Genomic DNA, 23,993 nt, shown 5'->3' with positions numbered 1-23,993 from the left:
TCATGCATTATAAGAAATATTGCCCATCCAGTTGCAATCAAGACAGACAGACATTCAATCAAAAATGGTCTTTTTTTGATCCACAAGTATTGCAACTAGTGCGCTGTGTTGTTGATGAAAAGGAGCTAGATACGCACTACTTCCGAAATGATTCAGAAAACGTCGCGAGTTGGGTCGCAACGCGACTCACTTGTGCGACGTCCGGTTTGGTGCCGAAGCGACAATATTATCGCACAAAGTTGTGCGAAAACGCTAACAGAAATGCGCGGTTGCATTTAATCTGTTTGGTGTCTTCTGCACGGTCAATTCTTCGTCGATTTCCTCACTGATTGTAGAAGATTTGAACATGATATGATGAACTGGCGACCATCTAAAAGCGATTTTGCACATTTTTTCGCAATAAGCTGCAACGAAAATTAAGCTCAATCACAGTAAAGTTTCTGAATTAATAGGACCAGACCAGCCAAGTACGTGGAAAGAGCACTACGTCAGCATTGTTGTTCGCATGACGTAAGGCTTTAAGAAGATTCACAATGTTCTGCCTACACGCTAAAACAGTTCAGCACAAAAATGTGATGGATCTACTCATCAGTGCATAATTTCTAGACCATCAACTTTTGTAAAACACCTGACAGATGAACACCGTCAGTTCTTGTGTTCACAGAATTGTACAATACATTGGTGACTTGATGGCTTTGTGGCTATATCGGTCTTTTTCTACTCAGAGTATAAGGGAGTAGAGATCAAAGTGGATAATGAAATGATAGATATGATAGTATTCGCTAGGTTGCGAACAAGTATGAAATTGTTTTATAGAAGGTGAAATTAGGCAAGTAGGCCATGTATTGAACGAATACATCGAATGCGTGAAACTTCTGCCGTACGACCTGTGCTTTTAAACAGATCGGCTTGGTTGGTAGTTCGTACCACCTTACCAAGACTGAACTACCAATCAAACCGATCTGTTTAAAAGCACAGGTCGTACGGCAGAAGTTTCACGCATTCGATGTGTTTGTTCAATACATGCAGGGCTGGATCTTTGGAGGGGGAGGGGTGCAAGGGACCAGGGGCCCCCACAAATAGCTTTTTTGGTTGCTAACATTAACTTTATTTTCCATATTGCTCAAGTACTATGCGAAAATGGAGAAAATATTTTTTGCTCATCTCTCCGAGAGGCCTCCGCATTCGCTCGGGCCCCGGGCCCCCACAAAGTTTAATCCGGGCCTGAATACATGGCCTACTTGCCTAATTTCACCTTCTATAAAAAATTCATACTTGTTCGCAACCTAGCGAATACTATCGGAGTAGAACAAGACCGATATAGCCACAAAATCATCAAGTTATTAATAGAATACGGTCGATAAATCAGAATATAAGTATATTGGTGACTTGATATCTGCTGGGCTTTCTCAGAGATTTTTTAGCTAAAATTCACTCAGGAGTTTCTGCTGGGATTTCTCTGGGTATTCTCCAAGTACTTCTTAATAATTTCATGCTGGTATTCTGCTTTTTCCTATTAGAATAACGCTCCAAGTGAAAAAGAGCGTGCATCTCAACTTATTTGGAGAAATTCCTGGAGGAAACCTGCAGTAATTATCGCTGGAATACCTAATGCAATTGCAGCCACTAGTATAGGCAGCCTTTTTTTCGCACTCATTCTCCTTGGTAAACAGGAAAAAGTGTGGGATGAAAGACGGTGCAAGTTCCCCCTCTTCCATTCTTTTCTTTCTCGTGTTTGCTCTAGAAGAATGAGTAAGAAAAGAAACCAACAATTACAGCTGAGATTCTTCCAAAAAATCCTATTATAATAAAATCACCTCAACATTCATTTAGGAACACTCGTTCCAGGAATACTGCTGGGATTTATTCAGTAATTTCTGATAAAACCCACGAAAAATTTGACTTGGATTCCTCAGATAATTCCTGTTGGGAATCCTCTTGGAATTCTTCATGTTTCAGAAACTCCAGTAAGAATTCGTATCAGTATTCTATATTCCAAGCGAAATTTTTAAAGGTATCCCTGAAGTAGTAAGAATCCTTAGAGAACTCTCTACAGAAATCCTTAGTTAGAGAATCCTTGAAGGAATAACAGGAATTGCAGCAATCCCAACAAGAATGTTTCAACTTTAGAGAAATCCCATTAGGAGTAATACATGAGAATTTCTCTAAGTTTTCTTCCAGGAATGCCTTATGGGGATGCCTTCTCTAGGAATACCTGCTGAGATTGTCGAAGAACTACCTTCAGGGATTCCTCCAGAAAGTCCATTTGAAGTTCCTCCAGGAATTACTACCCAGGGATTTCTACCAGAATTTCTCCAAGAATTCCCGCAAAAGTTCGTCCTGTGATTTCACCAAGGATACTTTCAGATACAGAGATTTTTTTCAATTTTTCCTGAGATGCCTCCACAAATTTCTGCAAGTAACCATTCAAGAATCTTTCTGTCATTACCACTAGAAATTTTTCTTGGGATTCCTCCAGCAATTCCTGTTGTTTTTCATTCATGGATTTCTCCAGAAATGTAGTATTTCAGCTGGGAGATTCTTGAGATTATTTTAGTAATAACTACTGGGATTCCTCTAAGCCTTTCTGGCGGGAATCCTTCATGTTTCTTTTTTCTGGCTTTCCCACGCAATGAGCCATTTTACGAGACGTTTCGGATCAGCTGATCGCTCATTTCATGAATGAAAATTTGACAGGAGGTTGCGCCCAAAACCCGTGAGTGTTAATATCAATATCAGCACTGTTGTCGTTTCGTAAAATAGACTATACCTGCAGCACAGACAAACAGACGTAACTCTTAGAAGAAATTCATCAAAAACTTTTGCCCGATGTATTTTTCATGAGCACACTGCCGCACTGCCCATAATCGCATAGTTGAAGTAAGCGCCACTATAGTTTTCAGCACACTTTTGAAATTTTAACAATGATTAATGAAAAGTTTATGATTTTTGTTTTTACGTTGATGTGTAGCTAGTGATTAGATCTTGTGCTCTATTGAATAAAACTTGTCACAATTATACACATTTGATAGATATTCCCTTGTGAGTGCTGACATTGTCAATGGTGTTTACGTCAACTATGCGATTATAGGCAGTGCCACCTGTTTGTAGAACCGCGCGCGACACTGTCGGCCATGATGGAGTTTGATTTGACGTTTGGCTAACACGCACACTACTAAACAAAGCGCCTGTAATTTTCGTTTGCATCATTCAGCAACGTGTACACTGGCAAACGTCAAAGCGATCGAACACTAGCACCTCTGGCGGAATGATCGCGCAAATCAAATGAAATTTCAAGTGATCGTTAAATGCATGAGCCAAGTCGTTTTGAAGAGTGTTACGTCTGTTTGTCTGTGCCTGCAAGGAATCCTCACAAAATTCCTGGAGGACTCTCAAGAGCAATAATTTGAGATCCTTGAGAAATCTTAGCTAGAATTTCCGAAGAAATTCTGATAGGATTTTTTTTGAAGGAATCTCAGCAGTAATTACTGGAATACAAAGAGCAATTCCTAGAAGAATCCTTGAAGAAATCTTATAGCAGCAATTACTGGATGAACTTCAAAAGGACTGCCATGTGGAATCCCAGAAGGAAATCCAGGAGAAATCTTCGGAGGAACCCCTGCAGTCATGCCTAGAGGAATTTCTAGAAGAATTTCCGGAGAAATCCTCTTAAAATTCCTCCAAGAATGACTGATGGGATTCTGCTAGAAAATTCTGCTGGGATTCCTACAAGGACTCCTCCGCCGATTCTTTAAGGATTTTTTTATTCAAGGAATCAACTAGGAATTTCCCTCCAATACCTCCAGAAATTCTTCCAGCAATTTCTTCATGAATTCCTGCCAGGTTATCTCTGAGCATTTTTATTGAGATTTCTTAAAGATTTCCACAAGGTATTTCTGCAATTATTCTTAGGAGTCCAGCAGAAACTGCTTGAAGAATTCCAGAAATACTTCTTGGAGACTTCTTCCCGTCATGAATGCCTGGATCAATTCCAGCAGCAAATTTAAAAAGAAATTCAAAGGAATCTGAAGAGGATTTCCAGTAAAAATAATAAATTCTAAAGAAATTCCTGAAAAAATCTGGATTTTCTGGAGGGATTCACAGAGAAGTTACAACAAGGATTGCTGGATGAATCTCATCATAAACAATTGGAGGAATATCAGCAAGAATTTCAAGCGGTACTCCCAGAGGAATTCTTAGATATATATGAGCAAATTTAGAAAAAAAATCAGACATTCTTGGAGAATTTCCAAGTGGAACTTGTAAAGGATTTTTTGAAAAATCAATGAAGTAATCATAGAAGGAAGTTCTGCAGGAATCTCTGTGGGCATTCTTAGAGGATTACCTAGAGGAATTCCTGAATAAACTCTTGCAGAAATCCGCGGAGAAATCCCCAAATGAACTCTTGGAGGAATCTTTGTAGAAATCTTTAGAAACATCCTCTTGGAATTCATCCACAAATGCCTAATGGAAAATTCTTGCTCCAGAGATTTCTCCAATATAAATCCGCAGTTTTTTCAAGAATTGTCTCCAGGGACTCCCTTCAAAATTCCTCCCGTGATTCTTTCCCTAATTCCTTCGGGGACTTCTCCCAGAATTGCTTCAGGGATCTCCCCTGGAATTTATTTCGGAGATACTTCCAGGAATTCCGCCGGGGATTCCTTCAGTAGTTTAACCGACCAGGGATTCCATCTTAAACTCCATTGGATGTTTAATCAACAATTCCATCCTTTGGTATTTAATCAAAAATTCATTGAGAGTCTTCTCCAGGAATTTCTCTAGTGATTATCTAGGGTTTGCTCTGGAGGTATTCCTCAAGAAATTGCTTCAGAAATTTATCCAGCAATTCCTCTAGGCATTTCTTTACGGAATACTCAAGCGATTCATTCACGGATACATCTAGGGGTTTCTCAAGCGATTTCAGGGATTTATCCAGGAATTCCCTACAGATGCCTTCAGAGGCTGCTCAATAAATATTCCAAGGACTTATTTGAGAATTGCTCTAGACATCTATGCAGGAACTTATTTAGGAATAGCCTTTTGGATTTCTCCAGGAGCTGCCAGGTTTTATCTAGGAATTTCATTTGTTTTTGTGCTAATTAGGCCGGAACAAATCACATTTTCTTCTTTTGTCACAGTGCTCGTTGACTCGTCCAGGAGGGGGTGGGACGATATAGTTATTTATGTAACGAGTTGTAAAAAGTAGATTTTTTCAGCACGACCATGTACCATCCAACGAGGCTTGCCGAGTTGGATGAATACGAAAAGGGCTGAAAAAATCGAGTTTTGCAACGAGTTCCATACAAAATTTTATGCAATGATTTTTTCATAATGCAACTCAAATGAGTTGCATTATGAACATTATACAACTAGTTTTCATTTCAGTTGCATAATGAACCAGTTCGGAAAAAATGGCAATTATGACACTAAAATGAGTTAGATAAAACATAAATTATGATACTGAATTGCATAAAATATTAAATGTATTTTATGGAAAAATACCCAAACTATTAGGCAATCGTTAAACTCATCGGATTTGTTAAGAAATATTTTGGGCGACTCTAGTTTGACATTTAAATTTTAAACTTACATGTCTTTCCTCAAAATGTTGAATTCCGACCAAAATTTATCGCGGAGGCGGGGGATGACATAAGAGAAAATCGAAATTTGTGTCAGCCTTATTACAATAAGCGTCTTTTTCGTTACCGGCGCCATACACACAAAGCATGAGATGCTTTCGACTCCGAACCAGTCAGCGATGGGAGCACTCACCTGCAAACAGTAACATTCACTTGTTACTATCTCATCTCAGAAGCATGCCATCAAAAAAATTGTGTATGGAGGACTTTTACTATTTAATGTTATTTAAAACTTTACGAACACAGCAAGGATCGCAAACGCACTGTTCACTTAATGATCCCCTTTATTCTCGGTCCTCTTAACACCGTTCCCATTTTAAGTCTAGTAGTCTACACATACACAGCCATTCATTGAAAGAATCCTGGAAAAGTATAGAATTGATGACTTCTACCATGTTTCTTGGCATTACTAAATGCTTGCAACACATCGGACATGTATTACATGTATCCAAGTGGAAAGGCCTACTGTGAGCATTGTAATCATCACATCATCAATGAAATGGTTGAGTTTACATTGAAGCCATAGAACGGGGATATCTCGTATACCTTCCACTCAGATTTATAGAAAACAAAACACGTAGAAATCGGTGTGGGAATGACGTTGCTGAGAAGGTTAATGTCACTCCTTCATCCATAGATTCCGGAGATGCAAAACAAGTTCCTCCCCCGTGTGTCCAGGCCCTCAAGCCCAGGAGTGTCTTTACTAGCTAAGTAAAATACTAATATCACAAAAAAAAATCCGAATAAGGATGCCTCATTTGGATTAGAATTCCTGTACAAAAACTAGCTATGAGTGACTGTGCCGATCCTGAACCGACCGGGAATCGGGAACCCGACAAACTCAGCATGGTAATGCTGAAATCTCTAGTACTTATCGTATCGGGTATATGTATACAAGATTTTTTTTGGGGGTTTATCAAATAAACGTTTTTGGGGATTAATCCAGGAGTTCAATTTATCTCGCTGATCGTAAGGACCTGGCCAGATGTCAAACAAAGAGATCGTTCAATGAAAGGTTAGTCAAGCAACTTTAGAAATTACTCCAGGAATTGCTGGAGGATACTCAGAAGAAAATCCTGGAAGATTTCAAGAAGGAACTTCACAAGAATTCTTAGATTCTTCTGAAAGATGCTTAGAGATGAACCAGCCTAGGGCTGAAAATCTCTTTTAATAAAGTAATAATAATAATTATAATTCTGAAAGGTTCCGAAAAGCCGAAGTATTTTCATACGATATTTCAGGAGAATTTTCAAAAGGAAGTTCTGAAGGGATTCGAGAAAAAAAAGCTGGAAGAAGATGATGATGATGATTCATTATAAACGATGAAACACAGCACAAGTCTGAGGGAGATGATCGGTCGTACGGCTAGATTTGACCAACCCTTTGACTAGTGACGGAAGATTTCTTAAGAAGGTTGGAGGAATCCAGGAGCGAATTTATTGATCAATTCCAGAATCAACTCATTAAAGATCCCTAGAGCGATCTCTAGAAGTACTAGAAGTAAGAGTTTTTTTTTTGAAAATCTTCGGTACACAATCCCAAAAGAATTTCCTGAAAGAATAACAGAAGGAACTTTTTGATGAATCTTAGAAGGAATTCCTTATGGAATCTTAGAAAAGCTCTTGCAGAAATTCCAATAAAGAGCGGGGAGCTTCTGGGTGAATCTTTAAAGAAATTACAGTTGAAAAATCTTGGAGGAATTCTTGTGGGAAATTCTGAAGAAACTCCCGGAGAAACTCCAAGGTGTTTTTTTTTCTGAAAGGACATCTTATTGAACTCAAGGATCGTTTGAGTAAAACCCAGAATAAATTCTTCAATATGGAGGGCTCCATTAAGACACAAACAATACTTATTAGGTGTGAAAGTTGCGCCAAATAGAATGCACCTCATTCCAGCGAGCCGGATCGATCCATCCATCCATGGCTACATCATTGTTATTTCCTGTGTAAAAGGCACAACAAATGTTTCCGAAATGTCGGATGATTGCGCAGAACTCGTTTTTGAGCATATGAGACTGGAAACCACAACCTTGAAGCATAAATCTTGGAGGAATTAAAAAAGTGACACATGATTAAAACCTAGAAAAACTCTTGGAGAAACTCTTGGAGAAACTCCAGGGTCAGCAACTCTTCAAGGAGGTATCCAAACAAAATCTTCTCAAGGAATTCTAAGAGATAGAGGCACAAATCGCCCATTTGATGGAGAATGGGCCACCTCAGCCGACGTTCTGAAGAGATAACTGAGCGGTGTCCTACGAGACTACCTATGAATCCCAGAAATGTTTTAGGAGTAAGCAAGAAGAAATCCTTAAGGAATCTTGACGAATTCCAAATGTTTACAGATAAGTGTCTTGAGATTTCCTAAAGATGTTTAAAAATAAACTCCGAGTACGTATTCCAGAAGGTACCTCAGAAAAAAACTTTATGGAAGCGTCAAGCAACTCTTGGACAATTCCGAAGGGGAAATCCCCAGGAAAAAAAACCGTTTCCTACGATTTCCTCCAGGAATTTATCACGGAACTTCTTCAGAAATTTCTCCAGGAATTCCTCCAGGAATTCCTCCAGGAATTCCGCCAGAAATTTGTCCAGAAATTCCTACAGGCATTCCTCTAGGATCTTCTCCTGAGATTACTCCAGCAATTGCTTCAAGGATTCCAACAAGAATTCTTCCAGGGATCCCTCCAGTAATTCATCCAGGGATTACTTCACGATTTCTTCAAGAATTCAACCAGAAATTTCTCCAGGAAGTGCTCCAGGAATACCTCCAAGTATACTTTCAGAAATTCCTTCAGGGTTTTCTCCAGGCTATCCTGCTCGAATTCCTTCAAGAGCTCCTCCACGGATTCATCCAGAAATTCCTACGGGATTGCTCCGACAATTCTTCCAGGAATTCCTCCCAGAATTCGTCTAGAGATTCCTCCAGGAATACATCCACGAAATTCTGCCAGGGATTGATCTAGGCATTTGTTCAGGAATTTCTCTACTGATTTCTTCAGGAATGTTTTCAGTAATTCCTCCAGGGATTACTCCAAGAATTCCTCCAGATATACCTACTTTCAGAAATTTCTTCAGGAATTTCTCCAGAGATTACGATAAGATTTCGTCCAGAAGTTCCTTCATCACTTTAGGGATTCCTCCAGGGATTTCGCCAAGAATTCCTCTAGAAATTTGTCTACGAATTTTTAAGAGATTTTTACAGAAATTTCTCCAATGATTTCTCCCAGAATTGCTCCAGGGATTCCCCCTTAAATTCCTCCAGGTATTGCTCAAGGTATACTTTCAGAAATTCCTTCAAGGATTTCTCTAGAAATCTTTCTAGTGATTCTTTCAGAAATTTCTCTCGGGAATTCAATATTCAGGGGTTTCAGAAATATCAGATATCCTTCCATAAACTTTTCCAGGGATGCAACTGTAAAGTCCGTAAAAGGTTTTAAAATAAGAGTGCCGATTTACGGTCAAAACGAGGTGGATGTACGCGACTGATCAAAACTTGTGAAATTGGTAATTTGTGAACGGGAGAAATAAACTGGACTGTAGCTGTTCGTGTTTCAGATAGGAATGAAGTTTCCGTTTTATTTCAATTCTTGGCAGACCTTTGCCTGCGCTCTTTTGACATGTCTAAATGTATTTGTATCCGTTTAATGGACGACGGTACTTTATGCACGCTTAACATTATACACAGAACGTGTGTTTACACATTTATCCTAGTCTCATCAGCAACTAAGAATTTCTCCAGGTTGAGAGATTTTTTGGATTATCTCAATTCCTCCAGGAATTCTTTAAGATAATTTTAGAGGAATCCATACCGAAGCCAGGAAATTCTCCAAGAAGTCATCCATGAATTCTTTCACAATTATCTCCAAGAAATCCTTTAAGAGTTCATCTACAGATTTGTTAAGGAATCCATCCATGAATTCCTTCGAGAATACCCCCGGTATTTCTTTCCGAAATTCGTACTGCGTTTCTTTCAGGAATAACTGGGATTCTAAGGGCCGATATGTTCACCCTTGCTTAAGCGTTAACTATATGGGTAAGCCTGGCTTACCGGTTAAGCCGAGGTGAAGAAATCGCCGGTAAGAGGTTAATTCTTAAAAATCTTTGGAAAACTTCATGAACTGCTAAGAAATTGCAGACCAATCTTTAATGGCGCCTACGTTAAGGCAATTGATTGAGGAAAGAAATCATTGGAAATCTTCAACGCAATAACGTAATCCGTTTTCTTTGAATATAGCTTCCGAAAATGCAAATAATGCAAATTTATTAGTCTATGCGATATACAAAAATAAAATATGTGTTCAGTTAATGGCGGATAAAATTGTAACGAACAAAATCACTCTAGCATTCGTTTCCGTAAGCTTCCTTGCTTTTAGTCGCCGTATCTCATCCGTATTCCGATCCGGTGGAACGGAATCATCCTCCCCGCGTTTACTTCCCACCGGTCCATCCCTTCCAGAAGGACGTCACCGAAGCGACCGCACTCGTCATCAAACTAGCCGTCGTTGGTTGGTGATGGTGCTGCTGCTGCTGCGTCTGGTAATGATGATGATGATGCTGATGAGTATTGCCGTAGGCCGTTGTCCCGGCCAGCAGTAGAATGTTGGCTTCCACCGGGGGCGCCGGCAGATTACTCGGAACCGCTTCCCACTCCTGGTGGATGTTGGATTCGTCTGCAATGGGAACGGGTGGTAATATCTTGGGGCGAAAATAACTTGGTGGTTGAGACTTACCATCGGAATCGGAGTCCTCCCCGATGCCCAGATGCTGCGTCAACGCAGAATCTGCCATTTCATTGAGACAGAAATTTCGGTCCATCGGACCGAAGCGGCCCAGATCCACCTGGGGAGAGTTCATCAGCCTTTGCATGTTCTCAAGCGTATGGGTTGGTCGCAGCTCGTTCAAGCGACAGCCTTGCGTGTAGCAGAGATACAGAATGTTGGCGTTCAGCCGGGCGACCTTCCGGTTGAATTGTGCCTCCGAGAGAGCGGTTGTGCAGAAATCGCTGTAGGACACTTTGTACGGCAGACGGATGTCCAGGTAGTAGTAGATGATTTGCACTAGCTGGGCAGTGTAGGTCAGTGCCGCAGCGATTGTGTGAGCAGGATTTCGGCTGGCTATGTTCCGAACGGAGTCTTCGCTTCTTCCGGTGGAACTGACATCCGTGGCCGGGTTTACCGTGGCCCAGTCGTTGTACGCCGAATAGTTCCCATTTCCTGGCAGAGCAGGAGCCACTATGATGTGCTGGATTTCTCCGAAGCTGTCCTGCAGGACCCATTTCCCTCGAACGTATGCCGTCCTGGTGGCATCCGAGATTTCACTGATCGTATGCTTACTTTCGCCATCGCTGCTGGAGAAACTACTCTTGTTGCTTATGGCCTGCGAAATGGGGAATATGTATCGAATCAACTTTTCGATATTGCTCCTCCGTAGCTGCTTCAGTTTGTCCTGTAGCTCGTTCAAACTGGCCCGGCGTCGTTCGCTTTGTTCCAACTTGGAGAGCACATAGTCGCCAATCATTTTGACCTTGTCGTCGCAACGGGGTAACTTCATCCGCAGCAATCGGTTCGATTCGTGCAGTTCTTTCTTGAGCGCTTGCAGGCGGGTCACGTTGTCACGCTTCTGAGCCATCAGCTTCCGGATGGTGCCGATGTTTTCCGTGCGTTGTTTGATGTCCGCCCGCAGCTGACAGCTGAGCCTCCGGCGTTCCAGCAGTTTTACGCATTTGCACTCCAGGACGGCATGGGCGGACTTTAGGTTCATGTGACGGAGTTGCTTTTCGGAGAATCTGCGGAAGTGGATTGATTAGTTTTATGATACTGAACTGTAATTCACTTTCAATGACCTACCATGTGAACAGAGTGTCTACTCACTGACGCGAAAAGCGTTCAAAACTGTTTTAGGCATTCAATATTTCTTGAGTTTTTATACAGAAAAACTTGAAAAAGTTTGTAGGAGCTGGAAATTTCCAACACAAATTATTTCAAACATTCAGACTGAGATTCCTAGATTTTCTTAGTATTTCCTTAAATTGGACACAAACAACTACAATCGATTCTGGATAAACAACGACTGTGAGATATCTTCCTCAATTCTTCTGGAGTTAATCCTTCTTTACAAGCTCTTCAGCTGTAGGATTCTTTGATAGAACTCCGACAAAATTTCAGAAGCATTTTTCAACCAATTTCCTTGTGATTTAGTTTTGCGAAATTATAAAAAAATGTTTAGAAATCGTTTGTCACTTTTAGCTTCCAAAAGAAATTGGCTCCTAAACGAATTCTAGGAGGAATGTGTGACACTAATTATTCCATAGTTATCATCAACGACTTACTAAACGATTTTCTCCTGTTATTGACATTGCATTGGTTGATACCGGAAAGCTTCAGGTTACCATAGGTGACCGGAAACAGGCTAATGAAGTTGGGGTTTATGAGCTTTTTACGTTTGATTACCATGCTCATCAGTCAAGTCACCTAGTCGAGATCTCGATGAAGACACCGAAGAGTCTTTGACCTGTTCATGCAAGTATGTGATCGATTCAATATCCCTTTTCTACTTCGCTTCAATATGCCTTTTGCCCTTCCTGAAAAGGGCACTGTAATAACGCATAAAGCGTACAAAGAGCCTATAGCGGGTCAAGAACAACAGACCATCGTGGAGATTCAGGTTTCTGAAGTCAGTTTCACTTAATAAGTGTTTACCGAGTACCCGGAAACGCAGTTGCGCAAAAACTATACACGTTATCAAATGATACGAAGTTCCATAATCGGATTCACAGCTATCGCATACAAATAAATCAGCTTGCTGACTATTCGCCATGTGATAGCTGAGTCGGCAGTGGCCAGTCAATGCTTTGACCAGCATGCTGAAATTCTGCTTAGACAGATTTGTGAGATACTTCACCACCCTTGAAGATAACTCAGTACAATTCAATTTTGTTTGTTGACATGACTCCAAACTATTCCAGTATTGTTTGTGCTGAGTCCGAACCAAAGCACAAAGATACCACTTTTCCCGGGAAGGAATTTCTATAAAATGACTAATATGGAAAATTACAAGCAATTGTAAGATCACTTGGAGCAAGCACAACTTTGCCCCAATCCACCAAAAATGGAAACAACAGGGTGTGTGTTGATTTGCGGTTCACAGGAGTTTCCTCTAGTAAACCAAATACCGATAGGTGGTAAGTGCAAGAGAGTACTTCTTTTTTGAGATGAATGTGTAGTGGAGCAACGTCAAAGAGCACTTCGAGCGCTGCCGTGGGAGTTGAAGAGAACGCTCCAGACATCGCCATTAAGCACATCCTTTGGAGATGGCCTAATTTTGATTGGACCGTTCTCACTTCGCCCTTTTGCCACCACACAAGACATCCATAGGCCAATATTGGACGAACAACAGTTGTGTAAATCCATTTGATGTTCTTGGGCTTTAGACCGTAAGTTGTACCAAAGGTTCGCCGGCATTGCCCGAAGGCCATCTAAGCATTCTTGATTCTGAACTCAATATGAGCTATCCAGGAAAGCTTGGAATCAAGAATAACTCCAACGTACTTTACCTGTTCATCAGTCACATCGATTTCAGAATCAAGGAGACGCAAAGATCGAACGCCATTATGGCTTCACCTTTTCGTGAAAAGAACAACAAATGTTTTACACGGATTAACCGAAAGGCCATATTTAGGACACCAACCTTCAACTACCTGAAGGACGCTTTGCATCAGGTCGTAAAGGGTGCTGATGCACATACCGACTAACAATGTTAGATAGTTGTCGGCAAAACCATAAGTAGTAAAACCGCCTTTATTGAGTTGCCTCAATAGCGTATCTGCTACAAGATTCCACAAAAGTGGTGATAAGACTCCCCCTTGGGGGCATCTACAAACACTCAATTTCCTAATCGCTGGTTGACGCAATGTCGAAAAGAGATATCGGTTTTTGAGCATTTGGTGAATCCAATTGGAAATCATTGGAGATATACCATGACTCAGAGCGGCTTCCAGGCACGTTGTCAAAGACATTCTCGATATCTCGAGAAAACACCCAATGAAGTCAGAAGCTCTTTGCTTCTTCATACAACGCACGACCCACTTTCGGAATAAACTTTACAGTAATATCCCGCCAGGATTTGGCAATATAGCCTGTAGCAAAACTACAAACAAGTAGTTGTTTCAAAAGATGTTTGAAATGATCAAATCCCTTCTGAAGCAAAATAGGATAAATCCCATCTGCTCCAGGAGATTTGAAAGGAGCAAAGCTATGAAGTGCCCATTCAATCGATTCTAAAGTTATGATACTCCAAGCCGAAGCTAAAGAATCATAACTACAAGAAAAGACATTAGGTTCATCCGAAAATGTAATATCCACACATCCGGGGAAGTGTGTGCTAAATAAGCATTCCAGAACTTCCTCATCAGAGGAAGTCAGATCGCCATTTGTCAAACGAAGTTCGTTCACTCGGAAAATCCTTAGATTTGGCAATGATTTTGTTTAACCGACTGACTTCACTCAAACTGGAGACATTTGTTCAAACAATGGTTTTTCCAGCCGAATCGTTCAGCAGACCGAAGAGCTTTCTGATAGGCCTTTCGAGCCGATCTGAAAGCCTCCGAACCAGCCGAACGTCGTCTCTTCCTTCAACTCTTTCTACATTGTTTCCTGAGTTTCGCCAGATCAGAGTTCCACCAAGGGGTTCCTTTTGTGGTCTTCACAGACCGCAGAGGGCAAGCTTCTTCAAAAGCTTCCATGATGAAGGCCGTTGTAGTATCAACGGCATCATCTAAATCACTTGGAGTGTCAATTGATGGTGAGTATCCATGAAATTTGGCTGCAACCAAATCAGTAAAGGGATTTCAGTTGGTTGACCGGGGATTCCTGAAACGCCAAAGTTGCGAAGTTCGAAAAAGATGTAGCGATGGTCAGATAAAGATTCTTCATCTGGCACATGCCAATTGATCAGCTCGTGACTAATTCTACTAGAGCAAAGCGTTATGTCTAACACTTCCTCTTTAGCAGATACCATGAAGGTTGGGCGGTTGCCTATGTTAAGTAATGCAAGATCTGTACTACTTAAGAACTCTATCAAACTGAAGCCCCTCAAGTTAATGTCTGAGCTGCCCCAGAAGATATGATAAGCATTAGCATCACTGCCAACAATTAGCGGAAGGTCTTTTGAATTACAGTATGCGATGACTTGTTTGAAAGCATCCGTAGGGGATGGTTCATCAAGCGGAAAATAAACCGAACAATAGACGTATTTCCTGTTGAGGTTTCCAACAGATACATCAATTGTGATAGCACATTCTTCTCTGGTGGTTAGTTCAGAGATGAGTGTAGCAACTATTGCGTTGTTGACAAGCACACAGGCTCGAGGCATGACACGCGAGTTTGCCATTTCATATTTTATTGAAAATAGCAAACACCGGGTTCACAAGGTTTCCTAGATAGAAATTCCCCTTACGGAAGTAAGGTTCTTGGACCAAGGCCACTTGGGCTGTACCATTTTGCATAAGTCTGCAAAGATTGATCGTTGCTGTTCTTTTATGCTGAAGATTGATCTGAGCTATCCTAACCGTAGCCACTACCCAAACTAGGCAAGATTAAACTCTTCGCAACAACAGCACAACAAAGAACAGCAGCAACAAAACCAGATCGGTATCGATTGGAAAACGCCGAAGGCGTGGATACACAGAATACACTGTATAAATCGCATAATGCGAAACCATATAGGTGAAAATTTAAACTAATCAACATCATTTTCATAATCTCGTCCTTATTTAGCCTCAAGTGAGACTAAAGAAGGGCAGCTGAAAGTATTAATAACTAAAATTAAACTTCTCAGATTAGGCCGGAGAACTAAAACAAAAATCCGAATGTTCTAAATAACTACATTTTTTTCTTTAAAACTCAAAACACAAGAGTAGACACCCTGAGAAAGAAACCCACCACCCCCGCGCGCTCTTCGCCTTACCTCTCCAGTATGTGATGCGTCGAGTGGATGAAATCCCCCTTGCGGATGCACGATTTGCAGTGGAACTGACGCCGCGAGTAGTTGCACAGGGGACAGCGCATAGCGCTAGCGCTCAGGTTCGAATCGTCATCGTCGTTGGTGAAGGATAGGTGGAAATTTTCCGGAGCCCCTTCGTCCGACATCAGACTGATGGCCATTGGGTTACACCGAGTGGTAGTGGTCCGCAGTCGCGCTTCGGGCGAGGATGATGAAACTGCGCAAATTTATTACGCTCCTCCTGGCTTGTGCTTCAAGCTTGATGGTTGAGATGTTTCACTTTCACGGAGCAGCTTCCACCCTCGAAGACAAACAGGGTAACGTTTCCACACACGACTCGTCCACAATATTTTTCACTATTTATCACGAATCTTTGTGACGTGATGGATCCGTCCGTTTTCGGACCCTGAACGCGTAGGTATAATAAAACGGAGAAACCCTAATAATAAACCACTACTCAACAACTAACTACGTTTCATTAGTGATTTTCCTGGTTCGCGAGCAACCAGCCAAGCTTGTTATTTATTTACTACTACCTACTGACTGACTGGACTCGATTGACTGCGCCACTGTGAACAACGCGAACGCTACTAGGTAGCTAGAGTGAAACTGATGAGCGAACACCGCTTTGAGGCGGTGGTGCGACAAAGAGCGAAACAAACAGCTGTCAAGCAGGCGCAGGCAGTCACCAACACAGGCGCACCGATCAGCTGATGACTCAGCTGACGGGAGATAACGGTTCGCGTGAACGTGACCCAGTGCAGGATATAGGGTGACTAGCAGCTACGCGGGAGTGGGATGATTGTGATGGTTGAAATTTCGAGTGAAATCATTTTCCACAGGAACTTGTGATTTTTTAACAAAATTGCGTAGCATAGCATAGCATGAATACTTGCACAAAACATGGATGGAGTTGCAAAGTTGAATACATCTATTAATATTCCTGATTTCGCTACAAGAATAGAGAACCCTGATAAAAAATATCATAAAAATACGATAAAATTTATTTTTATTGTTATTTAATTGTATTGTTACAACACTATTTTTACTAAAATTATTCACAATGAAACGTATTGTAATTTGTACAGCATATTCACCATCTCCTCTATTGTTCTATACCATTCGGCGAATGGTAAATGGCACTTTTACAATAAAAAATGGTGGTCCTTATGTATCTAAACCATAAAATTTGGAGAAAATTTCCATACATTTTTTCGCGATAATCAATAGAATGTATTGTGTTTTTATGAGACATTTTTTGGGCAGTTTTCAAAAAAAAAAAACGATAAAGCCTCCCGGATAAAAACTAACCATAGGGTATTTGGTGAAAACCATTCCTCTACCATACAGTGTACCAGCTACAATATAGTGTATTGTAATGGAATGGTTCGCTAAAAGCTGTACACATTGGTAGCTACTATACATTTACATCCGATCTTTATGTAACAATATATTATACTGTTTTTCTTACGTTTGAACCATTCACTATTCCGAAACAATCTTTTTCCGTGCTTTTTTAATTATTTATGCAGTTTATGATTTTTTCCGTGCTTTGTTTTGTTGTTGTTCGTGACATTTTTGTTGCAAAGGAAATGAAAGAGAAAAAAGTGAATAAGTTTAAACATCTTTTTAAAGTCAATAAAATGTTTAAATACATAGTGGTAAACCAGGTGTCCTAAGGATTGCATATCCAAGAGATATGGCGGGCTAGGTATGTAGAGTGCGATGAGAGGAATACGAATGTAGGTCAACCCGGAAAGACGCAGGCCAGATTACCGTAAATCAGTGGATGAGTTCAACACTATTCTTTCTCTTCTTCTCTCATGTGAACTTGCCTTGTACCACAACCGAATTAAATGCGATTTATTTTTGACGTAGAGCCATTTTTAACATAAGGACTGGACTGGACACTGAAACGACTTCTGATATACGCTCGTCTTCGCTTTTTAACCTAACTTATAGTTGAATCAAACTTGACAGTTTTCTCGTGAGTTGTTATGTACATATTTCATAGTTCAGTCAAACTGGAGCCTCAATATTGCAATAACGGTTAAGCACGCTGTAATGATACTTATGTACCTCGTCACCCACTTCATGCAACTACATTAGTGGTCTAATAACACTTAGCGCGCTCGGCATAGTTCCATCATGCCGCTCAAAGTGTTGCCACGAATAATGCTTAGTTTGCAAAACCCGGTTATCTGGCTGGTGGGGCATGGGAGCCTAAGCTTCAACTGTTAATGTAATCAGAGACTACTCAGACTTAGACGAGTTTAGGTTAGTTTGGCTAGAACTGCCATTAACGAAGGAACATGAGGAGATAATATAACATTATATGGTTTATCTAATGTAAAACAATACAACATAACAACAGAGAACCATTCCAAAACCATGATTAAATTTATAACCAGAAGTGAAATTCAATTAAAAACAATATATTTACGGTACATTTTATTGTTTGAAACCATACGTGTACCATACAATGTACGGTATATTAAAGCCCACGTATCAGTATTTCTAACAATTCATTTACAATAAAATGTATGGTTTTGTAAAAAAATATATATGGAGAAAAATATTTTTTTATATTGTTACGATACTTAACAACCCGTATAGTATATTGTAAAAATCTTATTTACAATTCACTGTATGGTGTTTACATTACATCTTATTGTTTTTGTATTTTTTATTTTTACAGTGGTGTTTATTGGTACAATATGGTTCTAAATAGTACTGTTACAATACAACATTCGGTTTTTCTACTGTATTTTTTATTCGGGCAGCTTGGATAACTAGATAAGTTGCCCTCAATTTGGTCAAACTGGCAAGATCCTTTTCTGATTTTCTTAGTAAACTCTTGAGACCATTTCTGTCTTATTCCCGAGATCAAGTAAGTATGGTAAATTTTCTGTTTGATTTCAAATCGGAACACTCCTTGACAAGGGTACAGTTGTGGGTACAATTATTAAAGGGTTTCTCGGTAGATTTTTTTTGCAGAATACTTTAAGAAATCCTTTTCGGACATTTATACTGACATTTTCACTAAATTTCCAAGGGCGTGGTGCGGCCAGAAACTCTTATCATAAACTTCTAATGAATGATTACTTTTCTACACATCTTTTGCTTACCGTACAGTAACTTTTCCCAGAATTTTTTTTTCTGAAAATATTTTAGAAACATCCCCCAAAGGAATAAAATTTCTTGGTGATCTAATCATTAAATTGTATTCATTTGTATGTATATCCACAAAATAAATTTCGGCAGAAAGTGATCCATATTTTTTCCAAAAAGTTTCTTAAAATTTTCATTCAATTCTCCCGCACAATCTTTTGGAACTAAGGTACTCCAGTTTTTTTTTTCATAATTTTTATTGGCTTTAAATTATTACAAAAGTTTTGCCTTTATCGGAATTGTAACAGAGAAAGCAAGTTTCATTCTTGTAAAATAGTAGGCACCCTGATTGATAATCAATCAAAGAACTATTGATCCAAAACTTTTGATTCTAATTTAAGAAACTTTAGCCAATTTGCAAGCCTTTTTTAAACTCTTACGTGATGTAGAAGTTATCATTTAAAGTGGAATAATAATAAAGGTTAAAATAAATTTATCTCTGAAATGTGCTGGCTTTATATGATTTTGATTAAAACCATATGATCAAGCAAGTGGGAGGTGGCTCGATTCCGTACGGCAAAGAGTAGAAACACTTCGGTTTACATATTTATTTTCTATTAAAACCAATTACTGTACAGAGATATGTCTAACTTAGCCTACGTTGTGGTATAGAAAGATTGTGTGATACAGTGTGACTTGGAGCGGATTTTGCGGTTTTCAAATCGGCACTTCTGTAACCGCCCTGCCAATGTACTCAGGTTAATTTGAATAAAATATCTAACGGAACAAATAGTTCCGTAGCTTCTCTAGTAATTATTGAAGAATTTTATTTGCCATCTTTGTTAGTAAATCGATTGAAATAAATGGATTATGACACCGATTGGAAATTGTCTAAGATTGTCTGAAGTTATCAACTTTATGTTTGAACGCAAGAATGTCTTCATAAATAATGTCCAGGGACTTCTTACAGCTAAACAAGCAGGAATTCCCTCACAGATTTTTTTTTTTTTTTGGGAATTCTTTCAAGAATCTGGAAATTCAACCTAAAAATCATTAAAGGAGATTCTGTTTAAAAAAATTTGAAATTTCTTTTGACGGCATATTTTTTTCTATAGAGATACGTTTCTTTTTTAAATATTTCAGGAATTGTGCCATTTTTTTTTTCTAGAGATTTCAAAATTCTTTCTTGAAAAGCATTCGCAATTCTTAAGGATATTCATATTAATGCCCAATGTCCAGTGGTTACTCTTGTTTATCAGCCTCCGATTTTTGTCAGCTCATTTTGAACCAAAACTAAAATTTGCTTCTCCCTTAGCCATATCACTATTTATTTAATTTCTATTTTAGTTGATGTCCTCATTTGCCCCCATTTGCACAACAGTCCCATGTGAATAGGAAACCCGGCAAACATGGAACTGTTTTGCGAATAGGGGCAGATTTGGTGTCTTATACAAATTTTGTAACGAATCGAACTCACGTCACAATTGAAAAGGGCCTACATCTTTTAAAAACTAATTAAGCTTTTGCTCGAATGAGTGCAATCAGTTTTGTACCTTTCAATTCCGCCTTGTTGAAAGGTACAAAAGTGATTACACACATTCGAAGAGGTTATTCTGCTTAGAGGGTTCGAAAAGCCGGTACAAGATAAAGTTTTTGTTCTTCTACTCAAGGATGTTTTCGATCACCTGGCATTCATTTGACTCATTTGCTCATAATTCAGTTCAGAAGCCTTATTTTGAAATTTTGTGTTCGACAAAGTTATAGATTAGTGTTTTACCTACAATTATCATCAAGAACGCCATATTCCAACTCTAATATTTACATCGTAAAAGTGTTAGTACCACCTACTCATACTAAATGATCGGATTTTTCGGATTTTTTTGAGTAGGTGGTACTAGCGCTCTAGCGCCGTATATGTAAGAGTTAGAATATGGCGTCTATGGTGATAATTGTAGGAAAAATAATAACACAGCGAAACAAAAATGAACTTTTGGTCTGTCTCAAGAGCAAACTTATGTGTCTCTGACAGATTTTGGGCCGCTGAATCCGAATCCGGGCTCAGATTTGCTCCAACACGTCACAATTTTGAGCTATACCTCAATTTATACGGCAAAATAGGCGAATTTGGGCTTTTTTGACTGCAAGCCATTAAGTATAGAAATATATTTTTTAAGCAATCAAAAGGTTAATTGATCAATTAACATCTGAATTAACGACTCATGCAAAATATTTCGTTTTACCGAATCGAATTTGACAGTTTTAAGCGATTTATGTTAGGTACGATATTTCCCATACAAGTCACCCTCCAAAAGTTGCATGCAAGTTTTCATACTAACATGAAATGCTTAAATCTATTAAATTGGATTAGGTAAAACGAAATATTTTGCAAGAGTCGTTAATTTAGATGTCAATTGACCAATCAACCTTTTGATTGCTTATAAAAATATTTCCATGCTTAATGGCTTGCAGTCAAAAAAGCCCAAAATCGCATATTTTGCCCTATAAATTGAGGTATAGCTCAAAATTGTGACGTGTTGGAGCAAATCTGAGCCCGGATTCGGATTCAGCGGCCCACACGGAGAAAAATATAAAGTTATGTCAATCATATTACGGTCCCAAACAAGCATATTTGTGCACTGACTTTTATATAATCCTTTTTTGAGATTGTATCATGCATAATATTATAGGTCGAAGAATAACGGATGCTTGAATTACACAGAATTGAAGATTTGATTTAAGCAAGAAATATGGTTCATTCAACCATATTATGCTTACTTCAACAATATTTATGGTTGATGGTTTGACAGCTCACTTTTCTCATGGTGGAGTCAAGCATGTTTATGCTTAACTTAACCCTCAACTTGAGGGTTGAATTAACTATATCGGATGGTTGGTTTAAGCATATACTGAGAATCGGTCAAATCAGTAACAAATTTTGAAAACGACGTATAATCAATGCTACACCATTGATTATACGTCGTTTTCAAAATTTGTTACTGAAATGATGTTTTTTATTATTTCTTAAATCAGGCCAAACATGTCTAAAGGTCCAATCTGCGGAAGAGAGGCTCTCTTTGGTTTCCCTCTCTTTCGTTAATATCTCAGCTGTTTATTTGTATTATGATTGTCTCCTTGCATTGATCGATGGTCAAAACAATCGTCTTTTGATTTGTACTGCAAAAATAGTTGAAAAGTGTACCATTACATTGCAATAATTGAAAGAGAAAGTGAACAAAGAGAGCCTCTCAAATGCAGATAGGACCTATTGAAATGTTTGGCCTGAAATCACTAAAAGTCCTATATTTAGGATAAAGGCGTAAATAAAATTATTGTTTAAATAATGTTTACTGATATTAGAACTTAATTGGCTTGTGATAATAGGCTCCTAAAGTCCTATCGGGATTCTTGTTTTAAACCACAATATATGGTTCAAGAGTACATATTTACTCATTTTTTGACGTTTTTATTAACCATAGTCGAAAATATATAATTTTTGTTTTTTTAGCCTTTTGTCTCGTCCCTAGTTTATAACACATACTTTGAATGATTTTTTTTCACCGTGTATGTCAGATAGGAACATTTTTGAAATCCCAGTGCGAAAAATGTCGAGCTCAGTCACACAAGGTTGACCTCAAATGTCAAAGTAGAACTATTTACCATTTTACTTATTTCGAATTTTCTCATTATTCCTTTGTTTTTCAAGTTCGAGTAAAGTACAATTCCGATTAGAATACCATGCTTGATCGTATTATTCAATATAAGCGAGATTTCGTCTTTAATTTTAGGACCCTATTATCAAAGTCCGAGCTAATTCGTCAACCACTGCAATGTTCTAGGTTCGCTAGACGTGGTGGAGGCAGGAGAGCTTGTTTTCTTCGCGATCAATTGGCAGCTATGAAATACCATTATTGTTGGCTGAAAACAAAATAATTCAAATACACTTAATATAGAAGTATAACTTTGGTATATACCTACACCCAGATTTCAAAAGAATTTGACAGAAATGAACTCCTCTCCTAAAACTGCGGCCGCCATGATGATCAACTCTTTGTGGCTGAGTAGACAGCAGCCAGAGGGTTCAAGTAATGACATATATGCCTGGTTGAGGCATTGGATGGTTGATTTTCAATGACGTTGATTCAAACGAAAAATATGCCTGGTGCAAACATCAAATCATTGTGAAGCAACCATTTGAAGCTGTTATACCAAGAATATCATTGAAGCTTGATAAAACTATGGAAAAAGTTATATCGACCAGACAACATTTCTGTCCGTGCAAAATCCTTCGGAGACACATAAGTTTGCTCTTGAGACAAAAAAGTGTTGCGCTGTGTAATCTACAACTTTGCCGAAAACCATATTTCAATATTAGGTTTCTGAACTGAGTTATGGACAAATGAGTAAAACGATTGCCAGGTGATCGAAAATATCCCTGCTTCTACTGCCCTACCACATCCAACCTTTTGAAACAATAATGTTTCAGATTGTTTCAAAATTCGTTTTCCTAATTATCTCTGGAATAAGTCCAATACCGAACGTTACCCGTTGATGTGATCATAAAGTTAGAAATCTCCTCAAGAGATGGCACCGGAGTGTCCATCTTTTCATTTAACGATAACAAATCTCGTCTCAGTAAATAATTCCTCTTGCAATTCATGCAGTAACTCGTCCTGGGATTTATCCAAGGATTTTCAATGAAATAGTTCCAGAAATTCCTGCTGGGATTTACCCAGGAGCTTCTGTTAATATTCCTTCAAAAATACCTCCAATATTTTGACCAGAGATTTCTGCAATGATTACTGAAAGAATTCATGAAGAAATGTTTTTCATGGATTCCTTTAGTAATTACTGTTACAGAAATTCCTTCTGGGATTCTTCTAGTTAGGGAGCATCCATGTCTATGAAACGCTAAAGTTGGGATTTTTTGACCCCCTCCCCACTTTGTAACACTTTTTGTATGTATTTTTTAAACTATTTTGTACTGCGCCTTATTTCTGCTAGAATTCTACCTTGAATTCTGGCTTGAATTGTTCCAATAATTCCTGCTGAAACTCGTTTCGGAATTCTTTCTGCGGTTTACCCAGGCGTTTCTGATGGGATATCTCCTGAAATACCTCCTGCGATTTCCCAAGGGATTTCTCCAAAAAAAATCCTTGAAGAGCATCTCCAGAAATAGTTTCAAATGATTCCATCGATTCCTTCAGAAACTACTACTGGGATTGTTCCTGCTATATGAATGCTTCAGGCA

At 39.0% G+C, this 23,993-nt stretch overlaps 2 protein-coding genes across 3 annotated transcripts in view; one reads left to right on the top strand and one right to left on the bottom strand.

Moving 5' to 3' along the window:
* LOC109407566 (phosphoserine phosphatase) overlaps window positions 1-23,993 on the top strand; it is a 36,169-nt gene that overhangs the window by 6,958 nt on the left and 5,218 nt on the right. The gene's annotated exons all lie outside the window — the stretch shown is intronic.
* Window positions 9,867-16,265, bottom strand: LOC109407565 (beclin 1-associated autophagy-related key regulator). Its single transcript, XM_019680639.3, has 3 exons — window positions 15,599-16,265; window positions 10,366-11,420; window positions 9,867-10,305 (listed from the first exon to the last, which is right to left on the bottom strand). The coding sequence occupies exons 1-3, from the start codon at window positions 15,793-15,795 to the stop codon at window positions 10,064-10,066; spliced, it is 1,494 nt and encodes a 497-aa protein (XP_019536184.3). The 5' UTR covers window positions 15,796-16,265; the 3' UTR covers window positions 9,867-10,063.

Source organism: Aedes albopictus, chromosome 3 (genome assembly GCF_035046485.1).
Source record: "Aedes albopictus strain Foshan chromosome 3, AalbF5, whole genome shotgun sequence".
In the NCBI taxonomy this organism is placed as follows: Eukaryota; Metazoa; Arthropoda; class Insecta; order Diptera; family Culicidae; genus Aedes; species Aedes albopictus.
The sequence above is the reverse complement of the archived record's forward strand: the minus strand, read 5'-3'. Positions and strand labels throughout refer to the sequence as shown.